Genomic DNA, 16,041 nt, shown 5'->3' with positions numbered 1-16,041 from the left:
CTTTACTGACTCATAGGGCCTCCAGAGTCCCAAATATAAGTATTAACATGATTAAAAAGTTGATTTTGCATAATATTTCCCCTTTAAGTATTGCTATATCAGTTGTTATGCTATGCTATGCTATGCTATGCTATGCTATGCTATGCTATGCTATGCTATGCTATGAAGGGACTCACTGGTTTAGGAAAGCAAACAGGTATCTCATGACGATGATCACGGGCCGCTGAAGAGTCACAACGATCTGCTGGAGGTGATGAGCTCGTTCTGCTCCGGGGTCAAGCTCTAGAAACGAGAAAAGAACCAAAAAAAGAGTAATAGAAAACTACACTAAATAAAAGCCTTTAGGTAATAATCCTGAAATGAGACTCACTGGTAGTTGATATGAGATCGAGGAATCGCTCTTTAGGGAACAGTGGGTTCTCCAGGCCCCTGAAGTAGAGCTTAAGAACGCCGGCCACTGAGTTGATGTCGTGATCGGCCTGATCGTCCACCAGTGGATCCTCTCCTACAGACGCACACACAGAAAACCTCTCATTAAAATACATCGTTTATTTATTTTTCCCCCGTCCAAGATAGAAATCTAATGCATTATGCATCTAAAACGGGTCACAAGTCCATTACATGTGACATTCAAGCTCTTTAGCTGCACTTTGGAGCTCAGCGGGGGAGAGAGACGGTGGCTTTTTGAAGTGGTTAAAAATGTAATTTGAAATCAATCGAGAAAAATGGCCAAGAACACACACACACACACACACACACACACACACACACAGGGACTAACCTCTCTCGAATGCATTTTTAATATCGTTGACTTCGACCTGGGAGCCGGGAACCCGAAATATACCTTGCTGCTGGAGACCTGTGGAGAAGCGAACGAGTAATTAGTGCTGCGCTCGCATTATGAAACACATCATTATTACATTCATGTCGTTCTAATTCTCACATTTATCATTGAGCATGAAAGCTCACAGACAAGAGCAGTCAGCAACGGCAAGGCAGTGTTACGAGACTAACTAATGCTTACCACGATGAAGATTTCTCGACTAACTGGTTAAAAAAGGTATTTTTTAAACTTTATTGACACTTTTTTTTTTTTTTTCAGTTTTCAAGTTATTGAGTTATGTGTCATTGTATTTCTGACCCAAATGTACTTCTGTTATTCACATTTAAATGCCCAGCACTCATATACCAACAAGACACCAGACATCATTTAATACAAATCATCATAGAAAGAATAGGATACCATGAAATCTCACTTATATCACATCATAAACACAGTAGTTTCCTCTCAAAGAGACTATTAAACCCCCTAAAACCAAACAAACGTGTTGTTTTTTTAACTGTTGTTCAAAGTTAAGACCCTGATACTTTCGAATGTTGGACGAGATGGAAAACAATCATTTATATAATCAAGAATCCGTCAGCCATTTTTGTAGTCCTTCTGAAAGGGGAGAAACTAGTGAATTATCATCAGATGTGGTATATTTGTAGTCAAGGAGTTGCTGAAGAGCATCATTGTTAGACATTGTTGTTATCCACTGTCAAGAAAAACCCAAAACTAAAACAGGCAAGGAGAGAAATTTTACTTTTCTCCTTTATTTTACTCAGGCATCGTAAGAGACACAATATTTCCATCACTGGTTTTTACGTTCTCCGAGGTCCCTCGATGTCATTAAAGGTGACATAGAGTGGTCCTGTTGCACATATATGTCAGTTATGGAGGTCTATTTACATATATTAACTTGTTTTTATGGTCAAAAACCTCCTAGTTGCTGTAAACGAGCTGATAGAAATCCTCTTTTCTGACAGTGTTTTTCTGCTGCGAGATTTCAGAGTGAACTTTCACCCCCAGAAGACAGAGTCTTGTGATTGGCCAGTACTATCCAGCACATCAGTTCTCAGAAGCGCAGCACCCCCCTCTGGAACAGTGGATGCACTGCTCCTCATTATCAAAACATTGTTTTAACAGTGTTTAAAAATAGCTTCTTCACGACTCCCCGCCGCAGTCCCTTTATGACTTTAAACCGGAATCAGACCCAGAGTCAGAAGACACTGTCGCTCGTGAAACACCTCCACAACGGACGTTATTCTTCTTCTGCGGATCAATGTACGCAACAGGATGTGCCCGGACTAGTGCCCGGAACAGGACGATCGGTTGTTCAGGAGAACCGCTGCTTACGTAACTATTACGGGATTTTCAGAGATCTCGTTGAGCCCCGAGATTACAATAAAACACAACGTTCTCAGCAGTGGCTGAACTGTTTGTTTCGAACCGTCAGGGCTTCATAAACAAGGTAATGACGCAGATACACACCAAAAAAAACAGCGATAATAGGAACTTCCGGTTTAGTTCCGCTTTAAGACACCAAGAACATGCATATGGACTTTAATATCTTCATTTACTTTGGGTATGTGTTTTTCTCTGAAAATAATGGTCAGGGCTCAACAGGTTGAATAAAAACAAAAATGCATTATACATATGACTTATTACTTTTTAAATTAAAAATACTCAGGTGCGCACAAAGCATGACATGAACCTACCATACAGATTGATGTATCGAACGCAGCTCTCAACCACCACTGGTATAGGCTGCCCTGAATCCTGTAGGAGCAGAGAGAGTCTCATGTAATTAAGTCAAATAACAGCGTATCGTTAGAGTAAACAGAATAAATGATTGAATTTGTTGTGTTTGGTAAACAAAGCAAATGTGTAAAAGTGTAAATGTTGCACCACGAATGAGGTTAAAACTATGTATTTTTCCACACATGAGGAATCCCAGCAGAACAGAGGGCACAGACACATGTTTTTGCATAAGCATCAACGGAACCACAGTGTGACGAAAAAGAACCCCCGCCCCCAGCTATAAGACAGAGTACCTGACTCCTGGCACGGACATTCCTCCTCCCCCTGGGCACAGAGCAGTAAGGTGCAGGTAGACGACAGACAGAGGAAGAGGAGAAGCAACGACAACGACAACAACAACCACAACAACAACAACAACAACAACAACAACAACAGGTTAGTGAGAGGGACAGAGAAAAAGGAGAAAAAAAGAGGAGGCCTGGCTTGAGAGAACAGTGGAAGCATCAGTGCCTTGTGGGGGAACTCAGTGGGGAGTGTGTGGGAGAGAGGGTGCTTCATAAAGAGGGGAGGGAGGGAGGGGGCTGCATCAAGCATTTTTATTTGGATGAAAACTCTCATTTCCAAATATTTCAAAATCAAATTTGCTGCCAATTATTGTTGTCCTATTAATTGTTGTGTACACCCTGAGGTGTCATAGTGTCATTTGTCAATCACACACAAACACTTGTCACTGATTTATTTATATTAAAATCACTACCACAATAGTTTGAGAACCATATTTAAAGGTGCATTACGTAATAAATCTGGCCATAAAATCCTCCTAATATGTCACAGAGACTCAGGAATAATGTTCATATAACAAACTGAACTCACCAACAACAACAGTACAGACAAAATATTTGCATTAATTAGAATATTTTGCAGACTGCAAATCATGTTTATGTTTTGAAATCACGTTTTGGCATGTGGCGCCACCTACCGCCGCCTACCAATCATTGCAGTCAGTAGAGTCTCAGCTGCCGAGCAACCACGGGTTGCCAGTTACATCTGGCGGAGAAAAACGAAAAACCTAAAAGACCTCGGTATTTCAGTGAATTTGAGTGTAGTAACCGTTTTTGGCCACATTCTTACATGTGGCACCTTTAAGTAGGCGCTAACTAACATATATAAGTCGCATACTAGCCTTTTATCAGTAATCATTAAGCACATATTAGCACCTTATTCTACGTAACGTTATTCTACCTCGATTATTAGATCAGATAGATTTTTACTACATAAGGTGTTAACAACAGTACAGCCAAAATATTTGCATTAATTAAAATATTTTGCAGACTGCAAATCATGTTTTGGCATGTGGCGCCACCTACCGCCGTCTACCAATCATTGCAGTCAGTAGAGTCTCAGCTACCGAGCAACCACGGGTTGCCAGTTTAATTAACAAATTTAGTAACCGTTTTTGGCCACATTCTTACATATGGCACCTTTAAATATTATGATATTCATCTCCACTGCCGCCAGATTACAGTGTCTGCCTGTCCCAGGTCTGATTGAGTTTTTTTTTTTTAAGAGCGGATGTGGCCGTGTGTTTAATTTGCATAGTCAAACGTCAAATTAATTCAGTGTCTGGAGGCTGTGGTGATCTTTTTTTTTTTTTGTTACAAGTTTGCAGGGGCTTTTTTTGACCCCGTCTTTTTCAAAAACTGGAAAATTTGGAAGACAAGACAATGAGCAAGAGGAAAGTCAGTGCATGAGTGAGCCAATGTTTGCGTAAAAAAAGTGGTCAAAAGGCAAGAGGAACCCCCCCCCGAAGGACTGCTGAGTGAGACAGCTGAGCTCATGGAGAGACAAAGAGCACAGATGGGCTGATACCTGAATGAAGGCCTCCATATTGCCGTTAAACAGCTTATGGTTATAAATGGAGCGAGGTCTAGACTTCCGCATTCTCTGGGGTTTAGGGGGAAGAGTGGGGGGCCTGGGGAGGGGGGGTGTACGGTTGGTACATTTGTAAATAAAAAGAATAAAAATAAAAAAAAAGAATAAATGATAATAATGCAGTTGTAATGACATCAACATACAGACATTTATTTACCACAGCACTTCAAAATAAATCACTTTTTTAACAATATTTCTGCTTATTTGCCATCTGCTGCGAGGTAGATGATAAAATCGACTGCTTAGGATAAATATAAAGTAAACGGTCCAGTGTGTAACCTTCAGCAGAAATTGAATATATTATCCCATAACTATGTTTGTACGAGTGTGAAGTCTTTTTACAGTTTATTACTGTAGAATAAACCTTTTATATGCCATAATAATAATATGACTATTGGCCGCTTTCCACGATACAGTTGTAGCACGACTCGGCTCCTTACACACTGGACCTTTCAAGCTAGCAGCCAATTAGCTTTGTTTAAAATGAGGCTAAAAATTAGGGGAATGTTTGTTTCATTTGTCCAACACTAAACACAAATATAAAATGCCACAATACATCTTAAACAGATGCTTTAGTTTGGCCGTTTAGTTTAGACAGAACAAGGTCTATACCAGAGTTAGCTAAATAGCTAATTTGCACCAGTGGTCCCTGGGCAGGGTGTTTCTCCCAGTTTCCAATAATTATGCTAAGCTAATAAGCTGTTAGCAATGGCTTCCTATTAAGTATGAAGTGTAGGATGTTGTATAAATGAGGTTTCTAATCAAACTTTAAGCAAGAAAGCAAATAAGCATATTTCTCAAAATGTCAAAAATTTAGCTTTGTTGGAGCAAACATATACAATCAATCAAATCAGGTAAAAGCCAACCCCCCTGTATTCAATTAGTTATAAGCCTTGCCTTATCAATATCTGGCTCCTGCTGAATTACTACGTTCTGACAGAACATCCGTCTCGCCGACATTTCATTTCTTAGTCGTAATATATTTTATAGATTAAACACAGGAAGAACTCTGAACATCGCGTTCTCTAAATAGAATCCTATCCATTTCTAAAAAAAAAAGACAGAAAAACTAAGAGAGAAGTTGGGGCTAAACCAAACTATTCCTACACTCTGGTCTAATTTCTGAAACATTCAAAGACACAAGAGGATTCTAAACATCACTGCTCACTTTATTCACCCTCTCGTCACTTGACATCTTACCTTGTTGTTCCATATTCAGCCCTTTCCCCTAAAAAGGGAAAAAAAAAAAACAGCAAAGGAAGGGACTAAATTAGCATTCAACTCTTTTACAATCACACAAGTTAGCAGTGAGCTGGCCAAATATACACGAAGGCGACAGAGAGGGGTATTATGAGGAAATGGCATCTATTCAGACAGACTCACATGGCTGCGTTTGACTCACTGCCAAGCAGCAGTCATTTAGTGGTCACCCTAGAAACAGCACAAGAGCCCCCAGAAGGGTACGGCCCTGTCTACTCACCATGCAAAGTGAAAACGTATCCAGGGGCAACAAGAGTAGCACGCTGTGATGATTTCATATTATCACATTATCTGCACCCCACAGTACGTTCAAAAAAGGCCTCACACTGACCAGTCACTCAGGAAGTGTTTGTTCAAATTTACAGCAAAAAATGGAAATCTCCAAAGGCTAATATTGCTACATTACTCACACTAGTGCAGTGCCCGTAGAAACATATATGTCTATAGTGGGAGCTGAAGAAGATTTTTGAGTTATGGTAATGCATGATAAGGAACGTATTGGCTAAAATAATACAAACACTGTGCAACCTCATTAGGCAAAACGCAAATGTGCCTAATGTTTATTTGAAGAAAGTCAGCTCACTATCAAAGTGCATCTGGACAAATGGTTCATTTCCTGAATTTAAAAAATTCATTAAAATTATTCCTTAAGACGTTTGCAAATATTTTCGACGGATCCTTGTTCAGGGCTATGCCGACTATTATGATAGTAAATTTCAAGTCATTCCGAGATACTTTTTGTTTTTGAGAAGAAAGTCAGCTCACTGTCAAAGTGCATCAGGGCATGGTTCATTTCCTGAATTTCAAAAATTCCTTAAAATTATTCCTTAACAGGGTTGCAAATATTTTCAACAGATCCTTGTTCAGGGCGATGCCGACTATTATGATGGTAAATTTCAAGTCATTCCGAGATACTTTTTGTTTTTGAGAAGAAAGTCAGCTCACTGTCAAAGTGCATCAGGGCAAATGGATCATTTCCTGAATTTCAAAAATTCCTTAAAATTATTCCTTAAGAGTTTTGCAAATATTTTCAAGGGATCCTTGTTCAGGGCGATGCCGACTATTATGATGGTAAATTTCAAGTCATTCCGAGATACTTTTTGTTTTTGAGAAGAAAGTCAGCTCACTGTCAAAGTGCATCAGGGCAAATGGATCATTTCCTGAATTTCAAAAATTCCTTAAAATTATTCCTTAAGAGGTTTGCAAATATTTTCGACGGATCCTTGTTCAGGGCGATGCCGACTATTATGATGGTAAATTTCAAGTCATTCCGAGATACTTTTTGTTTTTGAGAAGAAAGTCAGCTCACTATTAAAGTGCATCTGGACAAGTGGATCATTTCCTGAATTTCAAAAATTCATTAAAATTATTCCTTAAGAGTTTTGCAAATATTTTCAAGGGATCCTTGTTCAGGGCGATGCCGACTATTATGATTGTAAATTTCAAGTCATTCCGAGATACTTTTTGTTTTTGTGAAGAAAGTCAGCTCACTGTCAAAGTGCATCAGGGAAAATGGATCATTTCCTGAATTTCAAAAATTCCTTAAAATTATTCCTTAACAGGGTTGCAAATATTTTCGACGGATCCTTGTTCAGGGCGATGCTGACTATTATGATGGTAAATTTCAAGTCATTCCGAGATACTTTTTGTTTTTGAGAAGAAAGTCAGCTCACTGTCAAAGTGCATCAGGGAAAATGGATCATTTCCTGAATTTCAAAAATTCCTTAAAATTATTCCTTAACAGGGTTGCAAATATTTTCAACGGATCCTTGTTCAGGGCGATGCCGACTATTATGATGGTAAATTTCAAGTCATTACGAGATACTTTTTGTTTTTGAGAAGAAAGTCAGCTCACTGTCAAAGTGCATCTGGACAAGTGGATCATTTCCTGAATTTCAAAAATTCATTAAAATTATTCCTTAAGAGTTTTGCAAATATTTTCAAGGGATCCTTGTTCAGGGCGATGCCGACTATTATGATGGTAAATTTCAAGTCATTCCGAGATACTTTTTGTTTTTGTGAAGAAAGTCAGCTCACTGTCAAAGTGCATCAGGGAAAATGGATAATTTCCTGAATTTCAAAAATTCCTTAAAATTATTCCTTAACAGGGTTGCAAATATTTTCAACGGATCCTTGTTCAGGGCGATGCCGACTATTATGATGGTAAATTTCAAGTCATTCCGAGATACTTTTTGTTTTTGAGAAGAAAGTCAGCTCACTGTCAAAGTGCATCAGGGCAAATGGATCATTTCCTGAATTTCAAAAATTCCTTAAAATTATTCCTTAAGAGGTTTGCAAATATTTTCGACGGATCCTTGTTCAGGGCGATGCTGACTATTATGATGGTAAATTTCAAGTCATTCCGAGATACTTTTTGTTTTTGAGAAGAAAGTCAGCTCACTATTAAAGTGCATCTGGACAAGTGGATCATTTTCTAAATTTCAAAAATTCATTAAAATTATTCCTTAAGAGTTTTGCAAATATTTTCAAGGGATCCTTGTTCAGGGCGATGCCGACTATTATGATGGTAAATTTCAAGTCATTCCGAGATACTTTTTGTTTTTGAGAAAAAACTCAGCTCACTGTCAAAGTGCATCAGGGAAAATGGATAATTTCCTGAATTTCAAAAATTCCTTAAAATTATTCCTTAACAGGGTTGCAAATATTTTCAACGGATCCTTGTTCAGGGCGATGCCGACTATTATGATGGTAAATTTCAAGTCATTACGAGATACTTTTTGTTTTTGAGAAGAAAGTCAGCTCACTGTCAAAGTGCATCAGGGCAAATGGATCATTTCCTGAATTTCAAAAATTCATGAAAATTATTTCTTAAGAGGTTTGCAAATATTTTCGACGGATCCTTGTTCAGGGCGATGCTGACTATTATGATGGTAAATTTCAAGTCATTCCGAGATACTTTTTGTTTTTGAGAAGAAAGTCAGCTCACTGTCAAAGTGCATCAGGGCAAATGGATCATTTCCTGAATTTCAAAAATTCATGAAAATTATTTCTTAAGAGGTTTGCAAATATTTTCAACGGATCCTTGTTCAGGGCGATGCCGACTATTATGATGGTGAATTTCAAGTCATTCCGAGATACTTTTTGTTTTTGAGAAGAAAGTCAGCTCACTATTAAAGTGCATCTGGACAAGTGGATCATTTCCTGAATTTCAAAAATTCATTAAAATTATTCCTTAAGAGTTTTGCAAATATTTTCAAGGGATCCTTGTTCAGGGCGATGCCGACTATTATGATGGTAAATTTCAAGTCATTCCGAGATACTTTTTGTTTTTGTGAAGAAAGTCAGCTCACTGTCAAAGTGCATCAGGGAAAATGGATAATTTCCTGAATTTCAAAAATTCCTTAAAATTATTCCTTAACAGGGTTGCAAATATTTTCAACGGATCCTTGTTCAGGGCGATGCCGACTATTATGATGGTAAATTTCAAGTCATTCCGAGATACTTTTTGTTTTTGAGAAGAAAGTCAGCTCACTGTCAAAGTGCATCAGGGCAAATGGATCATTTCCTGAATTTCAAAAATTCCTTAAAATTATTCCTTAAGAGGTTTGCAAATATTTTCGACGGATCCTTGTTCAGGGCGATGCTGACTATTATGATGGTAAATTTCAAGTCATTCCGAGATACTTTTTGTTTTTGAGAAGAAAGTCAGCTCACTATTAAAGTGCATCTGGACAAGTGGATCATTTTCTAAATTTCAAAAATTCATTAAAATTATTCCTTAAGAGTTTTGCAAATATTTTCAAGGGATCCTTGTTCAGGGCGATGCCGACTATTATGATGGTAAATTTCAAGTCATTCCGAGATACTTTTTGTTTTTGAGAAAAAACTCAGCTCACTGTCAAAGTGCATCAGGGAAAATGGATAATTTCCTGAATTTCAAAAATTCCTTAAAATTATTCCTTAACAGGGTTGCAAATATTTTCAACGGATCCTTGTTCAGGGCGATGCCGACTATTATGATGGTAAATTTCAAGTCATTACGAGATACTTTTTGTTTTTGAGAAGAAAGTCAGCTCACTGTCAAAGTGCATCAGGGCAAATGGATCATTTCCTGAATTTCAAAAATTCATGAAAATTATTTCTTAAGAGGTTTGCAAATATTTTCGACGGATCCTTGTTCAGGGCGATGCTGACTATTATGATGGTAAATTTCAAGTCATTCCGAGATACTTTTTGTTTTTGAGAAGAAAGTCAGCTCACTATTAAAGTGCATCAGGGCAAATGGATCATTTCCTGAATTTCAAAAATTCATTAAAATTATTCCTTAAGAACTTTGCAAATATTTTCAACTGATCCTTGTTCAGGGCGATGCCGACTATTATGATGGTAAATTTCAAGTCATTCCGAGATACTTTTTGTTTTTGAGAAGAAAGTCAGCTCACTGTCAAAGTGCATCAGGGCAAATGGATCATTTCCTGAATTTCAAAAATTCATGTAAATTATTCCTTAAGAGGTTTGCAAATATTTTCAACGGATCCTTGTTCAGGGCGATGCCAACTATTATGATGGTAAATTTCAAGTCATTCCGAGATACTTTTGTTCCGCTGCCTGCCTGGTGCAGCATGACATATCAGTGAAAATTTCAATTCCACCAAAAAATCCAAAAATCAAGGATGCACACCATCGGGTCGTGCTCAACCCATATCCACAGTCTTAGGGTCACAGACAGACAGACAGACACACAGACGCAACTTGCTTCATAGAAAGATTACACAAAACTAAAACCTTGAGTATCAGCGATACTTTTCACTCCAAAGTCTCACCTTCTCCTAGTGTCTGCTTCAAAAGGTCATGCTTCGCCTGCAGTTTCACAATGAGGTTGCTGCCATTCAAGTACTCCTTGTATTTCTGCACATGAGATGGATAAAAAAATACAGACAAGACAGTTATCATCAGGTTTATCTGCAGTTGCACTGAATGCATTTTGAACAGCAGGAGCGTCTGCCTTTTGCCCGAGAACTCACTGTGAAGTAGAAACCCTCTGTCTCTTGCTGATTGGCTCGCCTTTTGGTGATGTTGGCCTTGCTCATGTACGAGTCGGACGAAGCCGATTTGACCGACTCTGTGGACTGGCTGTGCTGGAAGGCTTCCGAAACGTCAAAGTCCTCCACGGTGAGCATGTCCTGAAGCGTCTGCACCGTGGCGTCGAGAGTCTTCCTCACCTGAAAAGAAACGCAACAGAAAAAACGGCTTTGTGATATATTACGATATATTAAAATTGAAGATTGTTGACGTGCATGCATCAAAACAACAGTATTTCTACTTAAATGCATTATCACAGACGAGCAGCGAGGCGTAAACAGCCCCGACACAGCCCGAGATTATACCGCCGCAGTTTGACTGACACACGGTAAACAGAGTAATTATCTTCCTCACGTGACGCACCGCGACATGAAAGATTAACTGTATCCCCTCCGTGTGGAGGCAGACAGGAAACGGAGGCCGTCATTTCCATATTCATGCCCCGACACATCCGAGCATCCAGGTCTGCATGAGACACAGTAGCCCGGGGACTCCAGGGCAGCCGGCCAGGTAGATCTCTGCAAAGGCTTCCCACGGGAGAGAGGAGCCCCCCCGCAGGTCAGCGCGAGATTACACGTCGTCGTAAAACACAAACACACACTCAAGAAGAGTGTGTGGAGGGAGAGAACTGAGGGTGTTGGCTGCCAGTCCCAGTTTTAAATATAGCAAAGTACATGGAGTTAGTAAAAGTCCTCAGTTGCTGTAATGAGTAATACGAGAGTGATCTGCAGCAGAAAGAACTCTGCCGGAGTCCCAGTGGAGAGCAGCGAGAGCAGCGAGCACAGACGAGCGACTCCAATTTCAACAAACTCAAAGAGCGCTGGGCGAAGTAGCAACAAAAAAATAAAAAATAAAAGTACTCTCCGGTTGTTGCCTCCAGAAAAAATATCAATACAAATTGTATAAAATATTGAAATGAGGGGAACACACTGTGCACGGGCGACAATAACAGAATCAACGCTGCATATTTGCCGAATCCAAACTAAAATGTAAAAAACTGAAGCTGAAACAAATCATCGATAACTAAATTAATCGTCAACTATTTTCATAATCGATTAATCGGTTTAAAATCAGATTTCTGATTGTTTTAGCTTCTTAAATGTGAATAATTTCTGCGTTTCTTTGCTTCACATAACAAAGAACTCATTATGGATTGTGGATAAAACGAGACATTCGAGAACAACGTCGTTTTTTTGACCAAACGATTAATCGGGAAAATAACCGTCAGATTAATCGATTGCGAAAAATAACCGTTAGTTTATTGCAGCTTTCGTGGTTTCTTTGACAGGACGGTCTCTGCCAACAACTACCAGATAATAACAACTACTTGAGCTGCAACTAACGATTATTTGGAGTAATCGGTCGGTCCATGAAATGAAATGTTGATCAGCGTTTCTCAAACCTAGAAAGCATGATGTTCTCCAACTGTTCTGTTTTAATGATTTCTTTGTCATATGGAGCAAATAAACCAGGGAAATATTCACATTTAAGAAGCAGAAAAATCAGAAAACTTAATAATTATATACTTTATATATTTTTATTGCACTATTGTCATCGTTGGTATCTTTGTAGCTCTAGCAAAAAACTGCACATTTACCCATGCAAACAGATTACAGAGGTTTTGATCTCCTCTTTTAATTACAGTATTCCCCCCCGAGAGTGAAACCGTTCCAATAATACTGTGATATTGAATCCTACACAGCTCTTTTATGGACCATTTTACATTTTAAAAAGCAGCTCATCTTTAAATCATCTCCCCGTTTTGCCGTATCAAGTAGCAAATTAACTGATGACGGTTTAACGTTTCCTTTGTTAAATCAGGGTTATTACGTGCAGCGGTTTCATAGGTGCGCCGTGTTTTGATGACTGCGCCGCTCCGAAAAGATCCCAGGAAACACCGAGATCATCCGACTGCTGATGGATTGCGTGTACAGTAACCGTTATTCACCGCTCCGTCAAAAGGGAGCAGATGTGCCAGTCGACACATGTGGCTTTTGTTTAGTTTGTCGTCTGCAAACTAATTGGCGCGTTTTAAGATCTTTTGGGCGACGCACAAACCTCAGCGAAAGACACTCAAATTCATAGCGTGTGTGCGTAGCTTACTAGATCCAGTCGTTCCTATTTATCTCAGCAGAAAAATAAGCAATGCCGACACTTGGACGCTCACCTCTTCATTTTCTATCTTCAGTGTGGCCAGGCGAGACTGCAGCTGGTGGTAGCGCATCAAGAGCTCTGTTTGAACAGGCTGCTGCGCGCTCACTTGACACACCTCGGATAAAAGAAGAGAGGGGAACATTAGCAGAGGGATTTAAGGTAGAGATCGTTTGAATCGAGGACTGAAAACCTCCTACAGGCCCGTGCTTCTCCCGCCGTGACTCACCTCATCGCCCATGTGCGGCTGATAGTCAAAGCGCGCTGGAGGACAGAAGATCTGGCTGTGCGTGTCCATGAATTTCAGCTTGTCTCCTCTGATGTCCATGGCGTCCACCGCTCCCTCCAGTAAGTCTAAGCCCTCGTGGCGAGACGTCTCTAGACTGTACTCGGCGGACAGGTAGGTTCTCATGCCGCGCGCCAAGCTCGCGTGGTATCCTAAGTCACAACACTGAAGGGCGGACGTCACATGTAGACGTAGACGTGACAAAGTTAATATACAAAGATACAGAGATAAGTGCTGGGCAAATTAACACGTTAAAGGCGGTCAACGGCGTTAAAGTCGGTCAACGGCGTTAATGGCGGTCAACGTTATCGCACGACGCGTTTCCATGACGACTTACCGGAAAAAGACGGGTGCGTGACATCATGTTTACATGGCTCCCGATTGTTAAAATGAGTAACGATACACTTACACACACGCAATAAACCTGTACGCTGGTTATTTGTAGCGCTGCTCTATTCCCTTTAATAAACAGAACGCTCCAGTTCAACTGTAGGCGCGCTAACGGCGCTAAAGGAGCTAACGCAGCTAACAGAGCTAAAGGAGCGAACGCGGCTAACGGAGCTAACTGGTAAACGGTGGCCGCGGCACGTAGACATGACGTGACGCTCGTCTTCTCCCGGTCAGTCGTCATGGAAGCACGTCATGCGTTAGCGTGCGCTAACGTTGACGCCGTTAGCGTGTTAATGTGCCCAGCAGTAACAGAGATAGTTCATATCAATAAACAACACCGTTTAAAAGTTTGGGGCCACTTAGAAATGTCCATATTTTTTAAGGAAAGGCATTTTTTTTTTTTTTTCAATGAATATAACATTAAATGAATCAGAAATACACTCTATACATTGTTAATGTGTTTGCTAATCGTGTTAGAAGGCCATTGGATGATAAGAAAACCCTTGAAAACCCTTGTGCAATGATGTTAGCACAGCTGAAAACAGTTTTTCTGGTTCTCTGACGAAAGCAAAATGATTATTTTGAATAAAAAAGTCATTATTTCTAATCTTGTCAATGTCTTGACTATGTTTTCTATTCATTTTGCAACTCTTTCGATGAATAAAAGTGTGACTTTTAATGGAAAACACAACAAACTTGTAAAGGTGACCCCAAACTTTTCAAAGGTAGTGTATGTATGTTTTGTTCTCGACTGCAATGACTTACATCGATCATATCGGAGACGTCGTGGATGTAGTATTTGGCCACCAGGGCATTGGTGGCTGCCAGATTGAGGAGATAATCGTTACGAGCCTTTGTGCATTTCAGCTTGTTTTCAGAGTACTTTGCTTGTCTCTAGAGTCGGGAGGGAAAGAAAAAAAACAAAAAAAGGACAAGAAAATCCCATTAAAAGCAGCACGGAAAATGGATTTTTGAAAGCGTGCATCTCAACAACAAACAGACTTTTATCTTTTTATAATCAATTTAGCGCGCGCTACGACTCTCCGCGATTCGGACATTGAGGCGTCGCGCTGCTCCGCTCTCGTCCGTGAATACAGATAAGTGCTGGGATTAACGGAAAGTACGGACCTTCTCCTTCATTTTCTCCATCTTCTTGACGGAGCTCCGTCGCTGCGGACGCTCGTCGTGGCCGTAGCGCAGCAGGCCGGAGCCGATGTCGTTGGCCTTGCCGATGTGCTTCTCCTCCTGCTTCTCCGCCTCCTTCAGCTTGATCTCGGCGCTGAGGCTCTCCGTGTGGTACATGTGGTAGGTTTTCATCACCTGTGAGCAAAAAACGACAACGTTCCGCTCAATGGCGAGTACTTTTCTGAGAGGAAAGGTGACTTTGAGGAGAGAGAAAAATGACGTAAAGCTTCAATCGATACCAAGTGAGGTGGATTTGTTTACAGCGCAGCCTCGTTGTGTGGCCGATATCGATATGAATTTTTAATCTTTCTGACAGCAGCATCAATCATAACTCAGGCTTCCATTAGATTTTGGTCTGTTCTCTAAAATCTACATGCCTCCTCTATGTACATCAGGGGTGTCCAACTCATTTTCACTGAGGGACACATCAGCATAATGGTTACCCTCAAAGGGCCAGATGTCACTGTCATACAGAATAAATGTAACTACATGTAACCACATATAATGTAAATGTAAAGGTAACTACCTTGTAACATATTGCTAAATAACTTTCTGTATTTATTACTTATTCAATTTCACTCGTCACATGATGCATATACACTCAGATCTAGTGGCGGTGCCGTCACTTTGCGGGTAAAGCAATTGCCATGCATTGTGGGAAATGTAGTTTATGGTCAACGCACACTTTAAAGCAGCATAGACCTATTTTAACACAGATTTTTAAGACCAATTAATCACTAGCGGGCCACATAAAATGACGTGGCGGGCCACATCTGGCCCCCGAGCCTTGAGTTTGACACATGTGATGTACATGGTTTTAAAGTATTTCTAAAACATCCATCACTAATTCATTTGTGCTTCACTATACACACACTGAATGCAAAAAAATGTAAATAAAAATCAGTAACATAATTTTAGCCGAGTCATGTTGTAGGTCGTTTGAATTATTTATATCAGAACTATATTTGTTGCACAGCTGGAGACGGTTGTAATCTATGAAATAACTTGAAATGGCCCAAATGTGTAGCTTTAAACGGTCTAAAATGACTGTATCCGACACGATATCCCTACTAATATCTGATCAAACAAATGATGCGACTCCAATTCATGATTTTGGTCCAAATTCTGAGCGTTTCCGAACGCGAGGAGACAACAGCGATTCCTTGTGCTGCGTCTGTGGAAGCTGCAGACAGCCATTTAATAATGGATG

At 40.0% G+C, this 16,041-nt stretch overlaps 1 protein-coding gene across 1 annotated transcript in view; it reads right to left on the bottom strand.

The window, feature by feature from the left end:
• Positions 1-16,041, bottom strand: part of LOC310929500 (SLIT-ROBO Rho GTPase-activating protein 3-like) — a 43,362-nt gene that overhangs the window by 11,805 nt on the left and 15,516 nt on the right. Inside the window, exons 4-15 of the mRNA XM_083892281.1 lie at positions 14,775-14,966; positions 14,412-14,540; positions 13,200-13,421; positions 12,987-13,088; positions 10,762-10,959; positions 10,561-10,645; positions 5,717-5,744; positions 4,454-4,556; positions 2,542-2,602; positions 782-859; positions 371-505; positions 177-282 (exon numbers count right to left, since the gene is read on the bottom strand). Coding sequence (XP_083748407.1) covers positions 177-282; positions 371-505; positions 782-859; positions 2,542-2,602; positions 4,454-4,556; positions 5,717-5,744; positions 10,561-10,645; positions 10,762-10,959; positions 12,987-13,088; positions 13,200-13,421; positions 14,412-14,540; positions 14,775-14,966 — 1,439 coding nt within the window. The remainder of the gene's footprint in view (positions 1-176; positions 283-370; positions 506-781; positions 860-2,541; positions 2,603-4,453; positions 4,557-5,716; positions 5,745-10,560; positions 10,646-10,761; positions 10,960-12,986; positions 13,089-13,199; positions 13,422-14,411; positions 14,541-14,774; positions 14,967-16,041) is intronic.

The sequence above is a fragment of the Microchirus variegatus genome (genome assembly GCF_963457635.1).
Source record: "Microchirus variegatus genome assembly, chromosome: 7".
Lineage (NCBI taxonomy): Eukaryota > Metazoa > Chordata > Actinopteri > Pleuronectiformes > Soleidae > Microchirus > Microchirus variegatus.
This window is presented reverse-complemented; position numbering and strand designations above follow the sequence as displayed.